Source organism: Dreissena polymorpha, unplaced genomic scaffold (assembly GCF_020536995.1).
Source record: "Dreissena polymorpha isolate Duluth1 unplaced genomic scaffold, UMN_Dpol_1.0 chrUn059, whole genome shotgun sequence".
Taxonomy (NCBI): Eukaryota; Metazoa; Mollusca; class Bivalvia; order Myida; family Dreissenidae; genus Dreissena; species Dreissena polymorpha.
Window position 1 is genome coordinate 124540 of NW_026273373.1, and position 21493 is coordinate 146032.

At 35.8% G+C, this 21493-nt stretch overlaps 1 protein-coding gene across 1 annotated transcript; it reads left to right on the forward strand.

Annotated features, from left to right (window-relative positions):
* The first annotated feature begins 490 nt into the window (after positions 1–490).
* On the forward strand, positions 491–20396 carry LOC127863921 (uncharacterized). The gene is made up of 10 exons (XM_052403607.1): positions 491–2052; positions 2490–2804; positions 3078–3206; positions 4589–4733; positions 6055–6197; positions 6809–6891; positions 7441–8347; positions 9936–10158; positions 17227–17453; positions 19151–20396. The coding sequence occupies exons 1-10, from the start codon at positions 1752–1754 to the stop codon at positions 19444–19446; spliced, it is 2769 nt and encodes a 922-aa protein (XP_052259567.1). The 5' UTR covers positions 491–1751; the 3' UTR covers positions 19447–20396.
* The last annotated feature ends 1097 nt before the right edge of the window (positions 20397–21493 follow it).

Genomic DNA, 21493 nt, shown 5'->3' on the forward strand with positions numbered 1-21493 from the left:
CAGGTATAAAAAACGTTTATATTAAACTATATGAATGCAGTTCGTGCCTGTCGATTGCAGTTTCAAGTGAAAATTGTTTCTTGATTGACGAGAATGACGTGATTGATGATACAAAGACGGCGTTTTATGAAGTTCAAATGAACGCAAACAATGCATATTACGTCACCGTTGAGGTTACAAATGAAGCGAATCTAGTTACCCTTGTGCACAGTTTTCCAATCTTAGTGGACATAACACAACCTTTGATTGGCGAGGTAAAAATAACGGATATCTGGAATGATGTTAAAACATTTCAACACTCGACCGACAAACTTTCAGGAATGTTGCCAATCGCTTTAACAGAAATGGACTATTTATGTCCAAGCCAAAAACTGTATTTCCCTGTACACAGAGAAAACAGAATGCAGCAAATAATGCATGAATTTAAAGACGAATATCTTGTAGTTAATAGCACGGGTGCATACCTTGGAATAGGCTATAATACGGACTTATAAGCAATCACAAAATCCGGCGTGATATCAGAATCAATGAATCTACAAAATGGCAATTATTCATTTCATGTTCGTGCAGCGAAAGGATTCCGAACTATAACAACCGTAGCTATAGTAACAGACCAAACCGTAATCCCATTTGTCATCGAAAATAAACCAGAGGAGGTGGAATTCGACTACAATAAATTTGAAAATGTCACTGGTTTAGAAGCAGGAAACTCAACCTTCAACGCCACAATGAACATTACAACAACGACCACTGTTCCAAACATATCCTCGAAGCCAAACAATGTCACAAACAGTTCAACATCAGACCTTGAGTACCAAGAGTATGGAATAGGAATTCATTTCTTGGGGTATAAACTTGGAAATAACAAATTTTATTACCACGTATTTTGGGCCAAGAGCAAATACACCTCCTCTCTAAGGTGGTTTAAGACTGACACAGATCTTAATTCAAAACAAAGCTTCATAATAAACGTCGTAAAGAAATTTGAATATCTCGACGACACAGTTGATGTCACCCTAATTGTTGCTGGTGAAGAAGTGGTTTCTATTTCTGGTTTCAAGTTTGCCGGAGCCGTGAAGTTAGCTGCGTTGACATGGACCGAGGACAATTACAAACCTCCGTTAGATGACATTTACAAGCCATTTTACGCAGAGGCAGAATTAAGCTCCCTATATGTACCTGATGTGCAAGATAAACCTTGTCGGCACGGACGCGGTTTCTATGATGGTGAAAGTGGCATCAAGGAACTTTGGGTTGGAGCTTCTGACAACAATCTCTCACCAGGCAATATTCGTGCGATGGAACTTTATAAAACGTTCTGCTTTCCTTGCATTAAGCCCTGTGATATGCTTTGCAACGAATCGTGTACTGAGGAAAATTTGCTAGATGGTTTCAACATGGTTAGCATTGATGTTACAAATCTTCATCTCAAATAATCTGAGAACTCGCCGGAATGTGCAAATATCACAAGTGATAAAAAATGTAACAGTACTGCCTATTACCTTAACGCAAAACTAGTTAATTTTGCAGGCGAAGAAACAATTGTATTCTCGAATGGAATCCAAATCGATACATCACCACCTTATTGCAATAACGTTACATGCACCGATCCGGAAAACAGCGAAGATCAGCCAACAGAGTTTACTGGATCAAGCTCAACTATCGGTGCTTACTGGGACTGCGCAGATCAAACGAGCCAAATCGTGAAATATAATGTTCAGATAATCAATAAGGAAAGCGGCGCTATCATTATGGATTATGTGGACGTCGGTTTAAAGACCAAGGCGAAATTTAACCTACAAAATGGTACTTTTGAACACAAGAAACTTTACGAAGTTAGAGTGTCTGCATTGAACAGCGCCGGATTGGCGTCTATTTCTGCTTGTTCAGTGCAAGTGATCCTTTTCCCACCAGACGTTTCAAATATTATTTCTGGTCCTTTGTTTGCCAACCGAACAAATATAGCAGATGACGAGGAACCATATTGGACCGAGTCACAGTCACAGATCGGCATTCAGTGGCAAGGGGGAACGCCTGATATTGAATTCTATGGTATGTAAAATCACACAATTTAAAATTATTATAATTGGTCTTGTGAGTGTTATGACTTCTTGAAAGGTGTTTTCAAATATAGATGAAATGTGTAGATAAAAAGATCTTTTTCGTCTGGAAGCGCATTGATTTTCAAAGGGAGTCAAAAAGTTAGGGACCGACCAAAAATGCGACCGCATGACTGAAAGTCAGATAAAACTTAAAATACTCCTAACTCTGAGGTTGGGGGCATTCTACTACCAGTAATAATAATACTTATAATACAAATAATAATAATAATAATAATAATAATAATAATAATAATGAAATACTAATAATAGTTTAAACTATTAAAATTATTATTATTTTTATTAATGATTATTATTTTTATTATTTTTATAATTATCGTTATCGTTAATTATTTTAGTGTGTATAGTTTGTATTACTTCTTATTAAAGAATGGCGGATAGGGACGCAGGCTGATGGGAACGACCTTTTCCCGCCATCGAAGGTTGGAATAAACACGACAGGTTTCTCCGCAATTGTTCACGGAAAGGTGCGCTTCAGTGATGAAGACGTCGATAGAACCGTGTCTGAATACAGAGATATCGTGAACATGTCAGCAGAAGAACGCGATAACTTCACATCTGCAAGCGAGGCAGAGAAAGCGTTCTTTATGGTGGAGCCAGGGCGTTGCGTGTACCAGTCACTGTCGGCTATCGGCCTGTCAAATTTGAAAAGTAACTTAAAAAAGGAATCAGTGTGTATAAAACGTGAGTTTTTAAAAGTGATATCTTTAATAAAACAGTTGCATATATCAAGTAATACAGTTATGCTTTAGTGTGTTAATATCTGAATATTTCGGAGCATAAAAAACACACACGAACAATTTCGGGTTTACCCTGGTGCAGCGGTAAAATTTTAAATAAAACATATTTTTCCATTCTGGTGCATTTAAATCATTATATTACTTTCTTGGGTGCTTCAGAAACATTCTCGTTTTGTTGTTTTAATTTTAAAATTTGACAACACTTGTTTTCACACAGGTTCGCAAGATGTAAATCTTAAAAAGGAGGCAGGTAAATCATTGCTGAGGGCGGTGCGACCTGTCGGATCCTCCACCTGGATGGAAACAAATGACACCGTCGCCGCAGATATTTATGTTGAAATCGAACGTAAGTTCTCCGACTTTATCTACTTGAAGAATCTGGACGTAGGTACTGCTGCTCAGTATAGTTCAATATAGATGCAGAATATGAACGTGAGTACCTCCGCTTTATAATGTTGTCAAGTCTGAACAACATTGTACATAAGCTTTATAAAAGATAGGAAACTGAGCGTACCAACTTCCTATTTATGCAGCTGTTAAATCTTAAAGTAATTACTGCTTCTTATGAAGTTGTCTAATACAAACGTTAGTCCTTTTTGCTTTTTAAAATTGCCCAAACTGAGCGTACATACTTCCAATATTTATTGTTTTCAATTCTGAACTTAAGTACATCCGCTTCAAAAAAGTGTCGAATCTGAGCGTACGTAATTCAGCTTTATGTGGTTGTCAAATCTAGACGTAAGTAATGTAACAATGTGCATAATATCAATGTCGAATATATACGTTCGTTCTTCAGCTTTATAAAGTTTCGAATCTGAGCGTATCTTCTTCCGCCTTATACATGTGCTAAATATAACCGTGTGTACATCCGCCTCGTAAAGTTTTCGAATCTGCGCGCATATACTTCCGATGTATTTAGTTGTTAAAACTGAACGTAGGTACTTCCGCCTTAAACAGTTGTCGAAACTGAGCAAACATATTTTCGCATGATAAAATTGTCGAATCTGAACCTTTTGTATAGTCGCATTTTATAGTTGTTACATGTAAAGAACGAACATCCACTTTATAAAGTTCTGTAAGCTGAATGTAATTATTTCCGCTTAACATACAATTAAGTTGTCCCTACTGAGTGTTAGTACTTCTATATGTTCTATCTTTGTAATATATTATTACGTCCTCCATAAAATAGTGATACTGTGCTGATTTTAACTGTAACAGTATGAATCGTTTTCTGAGAAAACTTGGCATAATGCATGTGCTCGAAGTGTCGTCCCAGATTAGCCTGTGCAGTCCGCACACGCTAATTAGGGACGACACTTTCCACCTTAATTGGATTTTTGCTAAGAAGTGACTTCATATAAACGAAAAATGTCATAAAAGCGGCTTATCTGGGATGACACTTTCCGCAAATGCATTAAATTCTTTTTCCATAGAGCAAGGCCCGTATTAATATATAGGACACGAATATGCGTTCTATTATTACAATACGCTGACGCAGATATTGTTTGAAAAGGTTAAAAAACACTTTATCATTCACACTATTGTTTTGCGTCATAATTCTCTTGATTGCAATGTTTGTTAGTAACTGCGGTTAGCGTCACTATGTTTTGCAATTTATTTACTAGTGGCGTAACACTATTTTGCAATATTCATAGTAACACAGGTTGACATTGTACTTTCGCAGTTTTCGCTGACATCGGTTGTACTATTGTTGGATTGATTTGTTAGTAACCACGGGTGGCATAACGTTGGGAACACTGACGAACCAGGACTTACAGGAAGCATACGGCAGTGCCTCCACGGCCGACTATAGGCCGTTCATCTCCAACATTGAAACAACGCTGCGGAAAACCTCCAGGCTATTGCGCCACAGGTAGACACAGATTAGACGTTCAACGTCAGAAAAGTTGATCTGGCGTAATTATGTATGTTGGGTGTATATTTATTTTGGGAGCTGGTAGGCTTTTTAAACGAACCTTTACTTAAATAGACATACGGGCATTATAACGAGAGAATTATTTATAATACCTAAAGCTTACGTAGTTAGAAAACAATTCTCGTTAATACGCATTTTTAAGTTAAATATACCATAATTGCTAACTTGGTTATGGTGATGAATATTTAGTTCTACTTAAGTTTATTAAGCGTTGATTATAAAAAACACTTGTAATTTTAACAAGATAAGACATCGTTTATCTCTGTAGAGTTCGCGAAAAAAAATGCTTCCCTCTTCTCAGTTATGATTATATGCATTTTATCATCGTTAATATACAAATGCACTCTATAAAAGAAGAACTACTATAATATTAATGAGCCGCGCTCTGTGCAAACGGGGCTTGATGCATGTGTGTAGAGTTTCCCAGATAAGCATCAATCTCTTGCACGACGGTTACATTACATTCACCTCTGTGTTGGGCTCAGAACGGACTATTGTTATGAAAGCGTCTCATTTATGTCATGATCATTCCAAGCGTTCATCATTGAGGTTACAGAATACTAAACAATCTCTTGCACGACGGTTACATTGCATTCACTGCATTAAAGAAAACCATCTCATACCATGATATCTTATATCAGTCTTAATTCATTATTATAAAATTGATATGTTTTTTTATGTTAAGAAACCAACATACATATACACGTCGAAGCAATTCCTAACGTTACTCAAAAAAATATGTTCAATTGTTTACATTTGTGAAGTGCGTGGAATGATTCCATCTGCGTAAATGGGCAATACATTAGTTCCAAAGAGTTGCATTGAAACTCGCATGTTTTTGCACGATTTATCGTACATATAAAAGTCATATTTCTTAATTTAATGCATGCGATCTTAAATATCCAATCAAATATACGTTGAATGCGTTTGTTCGGTTTTATCTATTTTATAGACAAAATGGAGGGCTGAGCCTTTCGCAGAGTTGTATGTGAGAGCAAGGAACGACAACTCTGCGTGGAGATTGGATAAGCATGTGCAGTTCACACACGTTCATCTATAACGATGCTTTTATGTTGTTTTTTCCTTGAAATTAAGTCTTTCTAAACTAAAATCTAGTTAAGGCGGTAAGCGTCGTCCCTTTGTAGAAAGTGCGTACTGCAGAGGCTGTTCGGGTCGACACTTTTCGCACATGCATTACACCGCGTGTTAAATTACAAGGCTCATATAGATGTCATTATAATCACGGTTTGTTCTCCAGAATCCATCAGCTTTGCGACGTCAATTTCTTCCTCTCCCCGTCACCACGTGCTGACGCCTCGAGTGTTATAATCTACGTGAAAGTTCCGCTTGAATGTGAGAATGACCCTGAGGATCAACCCGCCCTAGTCCTCTGGAACACTGGTATGAAGATCAAATGACTTGAAAAATTAAACAATAACCGACAACAACTGTCATAGATTAGTTGAAGTTGAACACTAACTGACAACAACTGCCCTAGATCAGTTGCAGTTGAACAATAACTGACAATAACTGCCACAAATCAGTAGAAATCGAACTAAAACTGACTACAACTGCAATAGAACAGTTGAAGTTCAGCAATTACCGACAGCAACTGTCATAAATCAGTTGAAGTTGGACAACAACAGGTAAAACATGTCATAAATCAGTTGAAGTTTGAAATCAACTGCTATTGACCGGTTATGGGTTGGTCAAAAACTGATATTGATCATTTGGCATTGGACAGTAACTGACATTGCCAGTTTAAGTTGGAGAACAACTGTGATTGACCGGTTATAGTTGGATAACAACTTAAATTGAAAATTTAAAATCGGACAGCAACTGACTGGTTGAAGATGGGAAGTTCCTTGATTGGCCGGTTGAAGTTGTCATTGACTGTAGAAATGGAAATCTACGTTCATCGACTATTTGAAATTTTGCACATCAACTGTGATTGACATTTTGATTGGCTGCTGTAGAAAAAACTTTTTACATATTATGTCATATTGTTTCAGAGAAAGAAGTCTGGGTGCACATTGACGAAGGATGCAATGAAGTTTTATCGGCAAATATCTCCAATGGGATGTATACAGCAATGGTAATAATGGAAAATCAAAGTTTAAATGTAACAGTCTTTCTAAGTACTCAACAAACAAGACGTCAGTCGATTTAATGATGATGAAATATGTACATAAACATTTGGTCCATCAAACTTTATAAAAACGTTCGTTTATGCATTAATAATTTGGTAATATTAGAAAAGGAACGTTTGAATGAAACAGTATTTTAAGTACTCGAAAACAATAAGTAAGTTGATTCAATATTACTGAATTTGGTGCATACGCATTTGATCCGTCAAACTTAATAATAACGCAAGTTTATGCATTTATAATTTGAATTAGCAACGTTTCAAAATAGACTTGTAAATAATGGGTGTAAAAATGCACCTTATTCTAGATATTTATATAAGCTTGAAATAAGTTTTATGAGCAAATAATCGTTTTTAAACAAAGCTTAAGTCGTTCATTTTCAAAGAGAACGCATTCGGAAGATGATTTGCATGTTTATGGTTATTGGTGTGTAACGCAATGTGCATTTTTTACCCTATGCTTTTCCGTTGCGAATGAAGATTGTTTAATTTTTATAGATATGTCCAAAGTTGAACAGCGCAGGGCGAAAAAGAAGAGACGCCTCGATTGAACTACAATCACCGATGCATTACAGCCTGGTAAAAATAGGAAAAGCATTCATCAATTATTCGCCAACAACTGTTTCAGGGGAATTTCATAGTAAGGAAGATGAAATTGCAAACTTTTCTGTTGAAACAGATGATCCCGAAAACGACACTCTGGTTTTTAAAATCATCAAAGGGCCAGAAAACATTCAGTGTAACATGACCACTGACGGGCATTTACGGTGGGAGGCGATTGAAGACGATTTCTATGGCGAAGATTACGTCACAGTCGAGGTCACTGAGACAGATTTGCCATCGTTTCAACAATCGGTGGCGGTTACTCAACGATTGACACTTGTAATTCATGGAAGCCCCGATAAGACTGACAGATTCTTTTTCGATTCCAATGACACAATTCATACTGAGGTTCGACCCTATTTACGTCACACGATTTTAGTGAATGCCAACCGGTCATCCATCCAATACGCCGGACGGATTGTCCTCGCGGATGTCGACGGTGGCGAGGTGTTTGCTCCTCTGCCAAGATTCAACGCTCTCGGGGACGCCGCTTTCTCTCTGAAGAAGTTATCTACCACCTCGGATATTCCTCTGGCCAATTACACGACTAAACGCTACAGAACCGTTGAGGCCTATGACGTGGAGTTTGAATACTCCCCAGATCTACAGGGTAATATGACTCTGGATTTCATAGCCAAGAACGCTGGTGACAGCTTTACGCCTGGTGTCACTATCGATGTATATGTGATGGAGAATCCGTGCATTCATGGTCAGTGCCACCATCCCACTCTTGGATATGACGCGTGTGAAGATCCGGCAAGGTCATTGTCATTCAGTGGCTTTGAATGTGTATGCGAACCTGGTAAGCACGCATAACTTTATTATTAATAACCACATACAAGTGATGGGATATATACAAACGGCTTAAATTTTACGTGATTATTATAAAGATATAATAATGTTAACATAAATGTATGTCGTATGCCCCTGAAGGACCTCATTTTAAACGCCTAACCGTCGATTGGTCAGTCCAGTACATTTTATATCGTAAGTGTCGAATATATTAAATACTTAAATATTGTTATTTTGCTTAAACGCTGACTTCCACATATTTAATTCATATTCCGTGGCGTTGAATATAAGTAAATAAGCATGGGAAATACCTAGTCTTGAAACGTTTATAACGATCAATCAACAATATATCAGTGCCCCAGATAAGCTGCGTATCTGCGTCTTTCACCCTATTAAAATGTTTTAAAATGCAAAGAAATGCAATATCCTGCGTATTGAAAACGCAACCAATTTGACTTTTACGCAAATTCGTCAAATTTGATGCGTACGATACAAAATCTACGATCAAAAAAGCTTTGCTCATTTTAGGTATTTTCTCTTTGGAATTATTATCGTAACGCGGTGACGCTTACATTCAGCAAGCTCAGCAAACGGTCATAGTTATTCAAACGCTATGCGGACTGGATTTCATAGTAAAATTTAGCGTCTAACCAAATTATTTACGACGACAAACATGCGTTTTCAATCTGACTTAATTCGTCGCTCAGTGTGCATGTATTTGTAAAGGGTCTGTACTTTTAGTTTCTGTTACGATGCGAAATAAAAATTGCTAAGAGAGGTCGAAAGACGTCCGAGATTGTTGCGCAAAAATATCAGCCGATCACAAACTTTTTTGAATCAAGAAAGCAAGAGCCAATAAGTGCAGAATCATTCGTGTTATCGATTTTGTTAGAAACTGTGTATACAGCAGTTGAGTTGACATCCAAAAAACATTATGGAAAGTCTGTTACTGAACAAACCTGTCAAAAGTCCTTGGTTAGAAATTGTCGACATTTTTTTAAGTTTATATCATGGACAGTTTCAAGGATTAAAGATATTACGAAACATACGTTTATTAAAATTAATGATGATAGTTTACAGTTCTATTGAATCAATACAAGTGTGCAGTGTCAACAGAAGTAAATCAGCAATTATTTTAAGGTATGCATTTTATTACTCATTTCACTCTATTTGAAGAATGGAATCACCCTATTTTTCAAAATCAATGGGTGAAAACCCTATTTGCCAAATAATTATCTGGGGCAGTGTATATGCATAAAATCAAGTGTACATTTATACGAACGAAAGTTGTAATAAACTTGGATATCGGTGCATCTCCACTACAACCTCACCCAGTAAAAGCATAACATAGATATGCTTTGAAATGTGACATATTTATTCCGATCTAAAAAAAGAAATTTCGATTAAGGCGTGTCAGTTATTCCCGAACAGTCATGTTGATGTAAAATGAATAAGATTCCAGTTAAAATTGACTGTTACTACCACATATCGTTTTGTTGCTAAACGTCTCGCTTACTATTTCTGAATTCTATGATGTACCCCCGATGAAAGTGGCCATACAATTTCCCATATTTCATGTTGTGTTTTATCAAACAAAGGCTATATTGGCGACTGGTGTCAGATAGAAATCGACGAGTGTGAGTGGAGCACGTGTTCCAATATGTACGACTGCGAGGACCTGGTCAATGGCTACCAGTGCAACATCAACATCCCCAAACTGCTGGCTGTCATCGCCTGTCCTCTCATTGCCCTCATTGTCATCGTGTACGTTTTCAGGAGATATATTTTGAAGCTGAAATACACCAGATTGTCTAGAAGCAGGTATGTTTTTAAGTTATCTATTGCTTTAAGCCCATGTTGGAGCAACGTTCTGCATGAAATTTAACAGACACATTTGGACCATGTTAAGAAAACATTTCTGCTTAAGATTAAGCAATTACTTTGAGACAATGTTGTAGCATATTTCGGACGTTATTTATTGTTGAAGCGACGTTTAATTTTAGATTTAGCTTGCTCTTTTACCTCATTTTGAAGCAGCATTCAGTGCGAAATTTTGCAGTCACGTACGGCCTATATCGAAGAAAAGATTAGCGTCCGATTTGAAAGTCTCTTTCAGCTGATATGAAACTATGTGTAGGATGGAATTTCGCAGGCATTTGTAGCGAATATTGAAGTCAAATGTTAAGGTGAGATTTATCAATCTTTTTTTAAAACTCGTATTGAAGCTGCGCTCACCTTGGAATTAAAAATGTCCTTTTAGACCTTATTGGAGCAGTTTAGGTTCACATCTATCAATCATGTTTTACCTCATATTGAAACATTCGGCATGGAATTTGGAGGTCACAAAGGCTATATTGTAGAAAAGAAGAATGGGATTTATCAATAATTGTTAGCTTATATTGAAGCTACGTTCAGCGTGGAATTTCTCAATCACGTTTAGGCTATAATTTAACCTATGATGTATCACTTATTTTAGCCAACAATTAAGCAAGGTAAAGTTTAAGATTTACCCAATCTGTTAAGTGCATATTAAATGAAGGTTCATATTTAGATTTACTTATCACTTCTAGCCCATATTGTAAAGCAAAGTTAAGAGTGAGATTTCGCAATCTCTTTTAGCCGATATTGAAGCAAATTTGGCGTTTAATTAAGCAAAGAATTATAAAAAAACAAAGGTAAGCGTCAAATAATAATAACGCGAGGAAGCGACGCGCGTCATCTTATCGGGATAATCTTATATACACCTGTGCAGGCATGTGGTGTCACAGGCATTCCAGTAAAGGTTTTTAATCGACAATGGGGACATGGTCTCCCATTAAGACAATGCGTTTGCGCCGCAATCGCTAATGTGTATTTAAATGTTTATTGTCTTGCTAATATTATTTATCAGATTTTTTGTGTCTTGGTGTATAGTTTAATCTAGAATCTAAAAGAAAAATATTTTGATTTTTTTCTATATTTTGGAAATATAGAGAACATCGCCGGATCAGTTTGATATACATTCATCCTTTTTATTTCATCCGTTATTTATTTTTAAATGATACTTGTTTTAGAAATTTAATTAAATTAGAGTTTATGACGAAGGCAGATGTGAAGTGTTCAGTAAACAAAAATGTGCCTCGGCAAGGACTTTATAACGTATCTCTACTGAATATCTTATGCACTACTTCATTTTATTTGATACTCAATTTAAATGAAGTAGTCCAGAAGATATTCAGTAGAGCACCATAAATCATCAAGGTTGTTGCCAAGGAAAATAATTAATAGCAACATGTCCGCGTTACGTTTACTTATGAGTTCTATACGTGAGTGTACCTGTCTCTTTCTGTGTGCGACAATAACATATTCTACAACATAATGCTTATTACGAATGCATCGGTATCAACGAGTTAATATCACGCAAACATATATATAACAATATTTTGCCCCTGAAATTATATGCTTCATTTCGTTTCTTGTCGTTTCATTTGAAATTTATTTTCATGTATTGAAAATATCTAGTAAATGCTCAACGGCCCCCACCCCCGCCTAACAAATATTTGTTTACACACGTACTTGTCAGACAACTTTAGTCGTAATTTGACGATTTGTTTTCTATAGTTTCCAAGGGTCAATACTCTCCCGTTGTATGTATTAACTCTGATTGACGTTTTAAATTATAAAGTAATACTTGTAGTGCTTTGCGCGTCATTATTTAGTTACAGCGTGTTATTTGCAACACGCACGCTTTCCATGCGTGGAACTTGACAAACGGCAACAACAAGTTCGCGCTCTTATTAAAACGCGGGTTTTACATGGCGTACATGTATATTGAATGGTGTATCCCCACAACTCAAGACCGCACCAAAATTGAAAAATCTTTCTGTTACAACGAACTAGTTGGATTTTGCAGCTTTAATGCGAAATTTGTCTCAACTTTCGTGAGTCTAGTAAGATAATTAGGTAAGATTTCTCGGCAAACTCCATGTCTACACATAATGTAGCATCTGGTTCGAAACGGACCAAATAAAACTTTAAATACAATACACACAATCCGGTATAAACCCCAAAATCCTAGAGTTGATTGTTAGAGATTAATCCTTTAAAAAAACCGGATTCACAGACAATAATCTCCCGAAATATTCATTCCTTAGAAACCCCTTATTTGCGGAACAGAATCACTAACCCCATTGTATTGACTAATTCAGCCTTTATATAATTCAGAATATCCTAATTATAAACCATAATGACGCGTTTCATGTAACATAAATACCGTTTGATACAAAGCTTTGATACTTGCATGAATGCTGTCTATGAAAACTCTCAAAACACCCACATCACCATAACGTTTTTTGACATTGACATTTGTTTTTGTTTGAACTGAGACTTAATCAAATGAGTCCATGCATCTTTTAACTTTGAGGTTGGGTGTGTGTGTAGGGGGGGATGGAGTTTCGTTTAACTTGTTGTTTTACGCATTTACTATACTGCCTTGTAAATCTATGGGAACTTTGGCATTTGCTTAGAAAATTGCAATATCAATAAAATCTATGATATACAATTCTAAAAATAATCAACTATGTCATAAATTATCGGCCTTTTTGCAGAGATGTGGTATTATATATTTTAGTTGTATGTGCCTAGTGACTTCAAGGATGCAAATGAATAAAAAATAACGCAATTCAGAAATTTCAGAAATAAAAGTAGGTCCCCAGTAGTTTTTATTTTATGTAAACCGTGCAAAGCACATGAAGACTAAATCGGATATTTGCGTGTGAAATCTATGAATAATTTTGATAAGTGTACATTATGGCATTTTATGTCAAAACCACTGTTTGTTTGTCTGTTTGTTTGTTCGTTGATTCGTTCATTCGAACGCTCACTCGTTCGTTCCTTCATTCGTACAATCGTTTGATCATTTGTTTTGTTCGTTCGTCCGTTCATTCGTGTGTTTTGTTTGTTCGTCTGTTCATTCATTCGTTCGTGTGTTTGCTCGTTCGTTCGTTTGTATTTGTTTAGTTTTTATTGATTTATTGGTTTTTATTTATTTATTTTAAACGTGCTGATTATAAGTTATGCGCTCATGTAGTCGACTATGGTGATACAAAAAAGTCGAAGGTCATTTTGAATGAATTAGCATTATATAACGTCAAAGATGGTTTCCTAATTGGACTATAAAGTTATCAGTGCTTACGCATAATCATTATCTCAGGGTGGATTTAATGACGGGCAGTGGGGACCATATTATCGACAACCCTTCGGTCCCACTTCATACACTTCACCAAGGAGGCGACATGCCGATGCTTCGCTGGTATCCGGGCGTTTTAAACCCGAGGTTTAAGCAAAAAACGGTCACTGGAGTGGCACGTGCCAATCTGTCGACTCGCTTGCGAATTATTGACGTCGTCTCTATGGAGAATGTCCCTACGCCGGGTCCCAGACAAGTCATACCGTTGCAGGTCCCAGACGGTTTCCAGAGCTTAAAAGATAAACGAATCAAGAGGGCTTATCTTGCGGATGTGGATATTTAGATGTGACAGTGTGAGATACGTCGGGGCGCTCTCTGGGTCATGTCTTACATATAAATCTACATGTTAAATTCAAATTATAATTACAAATTACTTTCCAATCAAACATTCGAAATAAGTGCCATGATAATTTAGTCTTAAAGTCGATATAAAGTTTGATATTTTACAAGTGTTTTTGTAATAGCACGGTAGTGAATTGTTTCAAATAAATTTGGCATTCTAACGATGCAAACTATCGACCCAAGTTTCGTTACGATTTTTGTATTCTGTTTGAAATCTTTCAATCTGTGTTACTTATGTATTCCTTTCTGGATACATGTGTACAATAAACTAATAACAATAAATTTCAGCAGAGTCCGCAATAGTTTTATGGATGAGGCGTGCAAAATTTCATCGGTACTAAGAGACTTGTTTCGTTATCTTTCCACAGACACAAATATTTTTCCCCAGAAATGTCAGAGATGCTCTAAGACGAATTCTCTCTCTCTCTCTCTCTCTCTCTCTCTCTCTCTCTCTCTCTCTCTCTCTCTCTCTCTCTCTCTCTCTCTCTCTCTCTCTCTCTCTCTCTCTCTATATATATATATATACATATAAAATATATATATTAGGATCTGGCACGAGTTGTCATATCATACCATATTTTATCAAACGAGTTCAGGAATATTATCTTACGAATTTCCTGGACTTTTAAAATATGGTATGAAATGACAACGAGTGTCAGATCTTTTTTTATAACATGCTTTTTAATGAGCAAATTAAATAAATATTAACGCAAACATAATGATAAATCCCGAATGTTGTTTGTTGTTTACATTTTGTGACGTCATTTGACGTTGCAACGTCATTTCAGCAAATTATCAATAATAACATGAACGATAATATGCTAACAAATAAATTATACACGTTAATAAAAATAAAATGCACAGGCGAGTGCAAAGCTTCGGCATATTTATTAATTAGTACAGCAACTACCGTAAAAACTCGTCATTATCGATTATTCAAATTGTTCGGATTACTTATTTTTCAAGATGGCAAATCCAAACCTGAGTTTTACGTGCTTATCGATAAAGGAGGTTTGCATACTTTCGAACAGACTTGTTGGTCGAATTTGGTTATGAACTACGTGTATATTGTTGTATGATTGTTTATTTAACTGATAAAAAACATGGTTTACAACCAAACAAAATAATGTTTATTCTGAGAAAAGTGTTCGCATTGAGCGTAAGAAGTCAGAAATATAAAAACAGGGAATTTCTCTGCCTGGATTTCTTTGGATACGGATACTACAAACAGATTTAACGCTGCATGCAAACAGGTAAATGGTCACATTCATCTATGCTGGTAATGGTGTGCACAAAGCTCCGAATGTACATGGTTCAACCTTTGTGACATGATAACATGTTATATGTCGAGATCTGGTCACTTTGTTGTCAATACTGTTCAGACATCACTTAAATATGCGCATGTTGATATTATTGTAAGACATAAATGGTAAATGTGAATTGTGGTGTGCTTGTAACACATCACTTGTATATTTGCATTGTGGTATGCTTGTAAGACATCACTTGTATATGTGCATTGTGAAATACGTGTAAGACATCACTTATACATTTGCTTCGTGGTATAATGTAAAACATCACTTGTATATGTGCATTTTGGTAGGTATGCTTGAAACACATCGCTTGTATATGTGCATTGTGGTTGGGTTGTCACACATCATTTGTATATGTGCATTGTGGTTTGCTTATAAAACATCACTTGTGTATGTGCATTGTGGTATACGTGTTAGACATCACTTGTATTTGTGCATTGTGGTATACGTGTAAGACATCACTTGTATATGTGGATTGTGGTGTACGTGTAAGACATCACCTGTTTATGCGCATTGTGTTATACGTGTAAGACACCTTTTCAACATTTGCATTGTGATATATTTGTAAGACATCACTTGTATATGTGTATTGTGGTGTACGTGTGAGACATCACTTGCATATGTGCATTGTGGTATACGTGTAAGACATCTCTTGAATATATGCATTGTGGTATATGTGTAAGACATCGCTTGTATATATGCATTGTGGTATATGTGTAAGACATCACTTGTGTGTGTGTGTGTGTGTGTGTATTGTGGTTTACGTGTAAGACATCACTTGCTTATGTGCATTGTGGTATACGTGTAAGACATCACTTGAATATATGCATTGTGGTATATGTGTAAGACATCGCTTGAATATATGCATTGTGGTATATGTGTAAGACATCACTTGTGCATGTGTGTGTGTGTATTGTGGTTTACGTGTAAGACATCACTTGCTTATGTGCATTGTGGTATACGTGTAAGACATCACTTGAATATATGCATTGTGGTTTAAGTGTAAGATATCACTTGTATATATGCATTATGGTATAATGTAATACATCACGTGTGTATGCGCATTCTGCTGTACTGGGTTGTCTTTTATTGAGTTCTATGGTATATTTAACCTGGCAATTATAAATATTTGTTTGAAATCCTTAGTCAATTCTTAATTTATGAAATAAATATCATGCATTATTGAAGACGCCAGTATGTATAGTTATGTAAATACTAATTACAAAATGAGTTTAACCGATAGCCTAATCGTAACTGCAAGAACTCAATAAATGATTCCTCTTTAATTTGAGGCACGACTTTGTCCAACCTTGTATTGCTGACATTCGAAATTAATGTGTACATAAAGTGCACGAGTTTTGTATAACATAATATGATGTTTCTGTGGCGGTTTCAATATTTCTCTCTTTTATTTTGACAATTGCAGATATATCTTATCTGATCTTTCACTCACAATAAATGAAACCGGTTTCTTGTCCTTTTGTAACATATATTTATCAAAACGTTGAACAAATAAATAGGCTGACGCTCGCAGTATTTGTATACAGTTGATAAAAAGTTAACTATAAATTAAAGTGAACGCTAAGACACATTTGCAAAAATTAAACAAATTATTTTACAACAAATACATGCAACACCACACAATACTCATCGAAATATACGTTATCGCTGTTAAACATACATATTCACATAATATATATATATATATATATATATATATATATATAGATAGATATATATAGTGTTGTTGCATGTATTTGTGGTAATATAATTTGTTTAATTCTTGCAAATGTGTTTTAGCGTTTACTTTAATTTTTAGTTAACTTTTTATCAACTGTATACAAATACTGCGAGCGTCAGTCTATTGATTTCTTCAACGTTTTGATAAATTGATTCAAACGTATTGCTCTGATAATTTTCTTTATTAACGTTTTGGTCCAACAACTTATTTTAGAAGTTTACACTGAGATTGAATACAAAGGTTTCATAATTTTCGCTGTCCATAATCAGGGTCGGTTTAATAGAGGACAGCGGACGGCAAATCGGCGACAACCGCCTGGCCACCTCATCTGGCGTCTACATGGACGACAAGGATGACGTAAGCTCGGAGAATGATGACGTCAAGAACTGGCGACACAATCCTTCATTTGAAGGCAGGTCGCCATTAAAAGCAAACCCGTTGTTCTTGCCTGGCAAAGCTCCACCGCCACACCACTCTAACTTCTCCGCCTTTAAAGGTAGCATATGGTATTTTTGAAATCATGCTTATGATATTATACTTCCAATCATGGATGTAATGTTATAAATTCTATATTGGCTGTGATGTTCTACATCCAATGATGGCTGTGATGTTATACATTCAGTCACGGCTGTGATGTTATACATTCAGTTACAGCTGTGATGTTATACATTCAGTCATGGCTGTAATGTTATACATTCAGTCATGGCTATGATGTTATACATCCAATCATGGCTGTGATATTAAACATTCAATTATGGCCGTCATGATGTACATTCAATCATTGCTGTGATATTATACATTCAAACATGGCTGTGATATTATGCATACAATCATGGCTGTGATGTCATACATCCAATAATGGCTGTGATATTATACACTCAATCATGGTTGTCATGTTATGCATCCAATCATAGCTGCGATATACATTCAATCATGGATGTGATGTTATAGATTCAATCATGGCTGCGATGTAATAGAATCAATCATGGCTTCCATGTTTTACATCCAAGCATGCCTATGCTATTATACATTCAATCATGGCTGTGATGTTATACATTCAATCATGGTTGTGATGATATGCATCCAATCATGGCTGTTTTATTATACATTCAATCATGGCTGTCATGGTGTACATCAAACCATGGTTGTGGTATTATTCATGCAGTCATGGCTGTGATGATATGCATCCAATCATGGCTGTGATGTTATTCATTCAATCATAGCTGTGATGTCATACATCCAATCATGGCTGTGATATTATTCATTAAATAATGGCTGTGATGTTATACATCCAATCATGGCTGTGATATTATTCATACAATCATAGATGTGATGTCATACATCCAATCATGACTGTGATATTATTCATTCAATCATGGCTTTGATGTTATACATGCAATTATGGCTGTGATGCTATACATTCAATCATGGCTGTGATATTAGACATTCAATCATTATTGTGGTGATGATTTACATTCAATGATTGCTGTTCTTTCCTACATCAAGTCATGGTTGTGATGTTATACACTTAATCATTTCTGTGATGTCATACATTCAATCATGGCTGTGATGTCATACATCCAATAATGGCTGTGATAATATACATCCAATCATGGCTGTGATAATATACATTCAATCATGGATGTGATGTTATACCTTCAATCATGGCTGTGATGCTATACATTCAATCATGGCTTCCGTGCTATGCATACAATCATGGCTGTGATATTATACATCCACTCATGACTGTAATATTATACTTTCAACCATGGGTCTGATGTTATGCATTTAATCATAACTGTGCTATCATACATCCTGTGATGTTATACATACAATCATGGCTGTGATGGTATACATTCAATCATGGCTGTCATGTTAAACATCCCATCATGGCTGTGATATTATCCATTAAATCTTGGTTGTGATGTTACGCATTCAATTACGGCTGTGATGTCATATATCAAATCATAGCTGTGATATTATACATTCAATTATGGCTGTGATGATATGCATTTAATCGTGGCTGTGATATTAGACATTCAATCATGACTGTGGTGATATACATTCAATCATGGCTGTGATGTCATACATCCAGTCATGGTTGTGATGGTCGCCTGATCTCTTAATCATTCTTTTAATGACCGATTCACAACGATTTATCTAAACATTGACATTTACTTACACCGTCTCTAGGTGGACAGGAGAAGCCAAAACCGTTCTCGCTGATAGAGCTGAATGATTTAAACGCTGAACGGATTAGGCCGATACAGTCACGTCACGTTGACGTCTACAAGCACAGGTTTGATGTCACGATGCTAGCAGAGCCCTCTGAGACGAGTGTGGTGACGTTACGACCCTCTAGCGTCAGCTCCGTGGGGCAGATCCCTAAGCCAGGCCCCAAAGTGAATATCCCCCTGGGACCTGAGGAGTTCGACTACATGATCGAAAAAATGAAGAAAGACGCTGGCTTGACGGCTGTACAGACGTAACTTTAGCAGCCGTCTGGGCGTTAACTGATTTCTGGCATGAATAAAATATTTGTAAAATTAAATACTTTTTAAACGAAATTCGCATACGCATGGATGGTTATTGATTATTGGCATAAATGAACGACGTTGTAAAATAAAAATAAAACTTTCACACGATATTTGAATATCAGTGTGCGGTTATTGTTTATTGACATTAATATAAATTTGTACTATACATATAGAAGCACACGTGATTGAAGATATATCAAACATATAACAATTCAAACCGTCCTGTCGTTTAACTATTGATTTGATTGAAGATTTAAACCCAATATCGTTCATAGTTGTTTAAATATTGTACACAATACATGTTAGCCTGTTTATTTTGTTACTATTAACACTAAAATAAAAACAAATTGTTTTGTTTTCTTGAGCAAATGCTTTAAAATTATTTGTCATGTTTGTGTGTCGCAACAAAACAGTGTTAATCAATAAGAAAATTCTACATGTTCAAATTATTTTGACACAGCATTTATCCGGATAATTCCACGGAGTAATACTACGGTAAAAGTCTTGACACGTTCGAAATTTATATGCCAACATATTTTTATTTTATCTTTTTGGATGACAGAATGCGTTTTATTTGTGTTTTCGGCATAAGCATTTCTGACATACGGAGCTTTTTTGATGAATATACATCATTTTTGGTAACGAAGTTCTAGCAAAACGTCATTTTTGAAGTATAGTGTTTATCCATTCTTCATCTTAGCGGCATAATTAGTGTTTGATTTCTTTGTGTGTGTCACTTGTGTGTCTTTTATGGCTGTACTATAACATATCATTCTCTGGACCTTACCCAATATGTACACAAACACTTGTCTTTTTATATTTTGTAGATCTTTATACATGTACAGACTTTGGTGTACACATTGTTTATTAATTATTTTCATATTTGATTTTACTTGCTGCAAAATATACACCACATTCTCGAATAAAGTTAATCATGCACTATATATTATCAAACATGTATACTATCAAGTGGCACTGGAGTTTAGTGCATGTGTAATGTGGTTTCCCTTATATGTTTAAAAATTTAACTTTCTGTTTTGAACGCAAGAGCAAGTGTTGTTTTGATTTAATTAAATTTGCAACAGTGTTAAAGTAAATAATGAGCATGTGTTGTCGAAACATATTTCAATACTGATGAAGTTGCTTATTCTTGCTTAAAAAAAACTATATAAACGCAAGACTTCATTTACTATTAAATTTACAATGTATAAACGTTAAATTTCTTTTACCAAGATCGACTTGCTGGGAACTCAGTGCAAGTTAGTAAACATAATGATTAGAATTTGAATAATTGTTATAGCACAGAGTAATATCAAGTAAAACATACTGATTAAGAGGAGAGAACATTTAATTGTTTATATTTAACAGTTATTCACTCATAGTTTCGTCTATCGTGACACTCAAACAAAAGTATATTCTCTTTTTCCATGAATTCATAGTAAAAAACGCAAACTTTTTATTGTCCTCATTGGATTATATAGTTATCAATGACTTCACATAATCATTATCCCATGAAGTATTTAAGGGCGGACAGTCAGTTGGGACCATATCATCGACAACCCTTCGTTCACACTTCGTACACTTCGCCAACGAGGCGACATACCGAGGCTGCGCTGGCATCCGGGCGTTTCATACCCGAGGTTTCAACCAAAGACGGTCACTGGATTGGCACGTCCCAATATGTAGACGTGCGTGCGAATAATTGACGTCGGCTCTATGGAGAATGTCCCTAAGCCGGGTCCCATACAAGTCATATCGCTGCTGGTCTCATGCGTTTTCGAGAGCTTAAAAGATAAACGAATCAAAAGGCTTATCTTGCAGATGAGGATATTTAGAAGTTGCAGTATATGATACGTCGGGGCGCTCTCTGGGTCATGTCTTACCTTTAAATCTAGAAGTAAATTACATAAAGATTACAAATCGAACATTCGAAATTAATTTGTTTAAGCATATCTATTTCATAAATTCGACATAAAGTGTAAAATGTTAACATTTAATG

Bases quoted from the DNA above. Each gene is read 5' to 3' on its own strand.
- LOC127863921 (XM_052403607.1), top strand. From the start codon at position 1,752: ATGGATTATGTGGACGTCGGTTTAAAGACCAAGGCGAAATTTAACCTA. The intron at 2,053-2,489 runs GTATGTAAAATC...TTCTTATTAAAG, and splicing joins GCCTGATATTGAATTCTATG to AATGGCGGATAGGGACGCAG. The intron at 6,198-6,808 runs GTATGAAGATCA...ATATTGTTTCAG, and splicing joins CCTAGTCCTCTGGAACACTG to AGAAAGAAGTCTGGGTGCAC.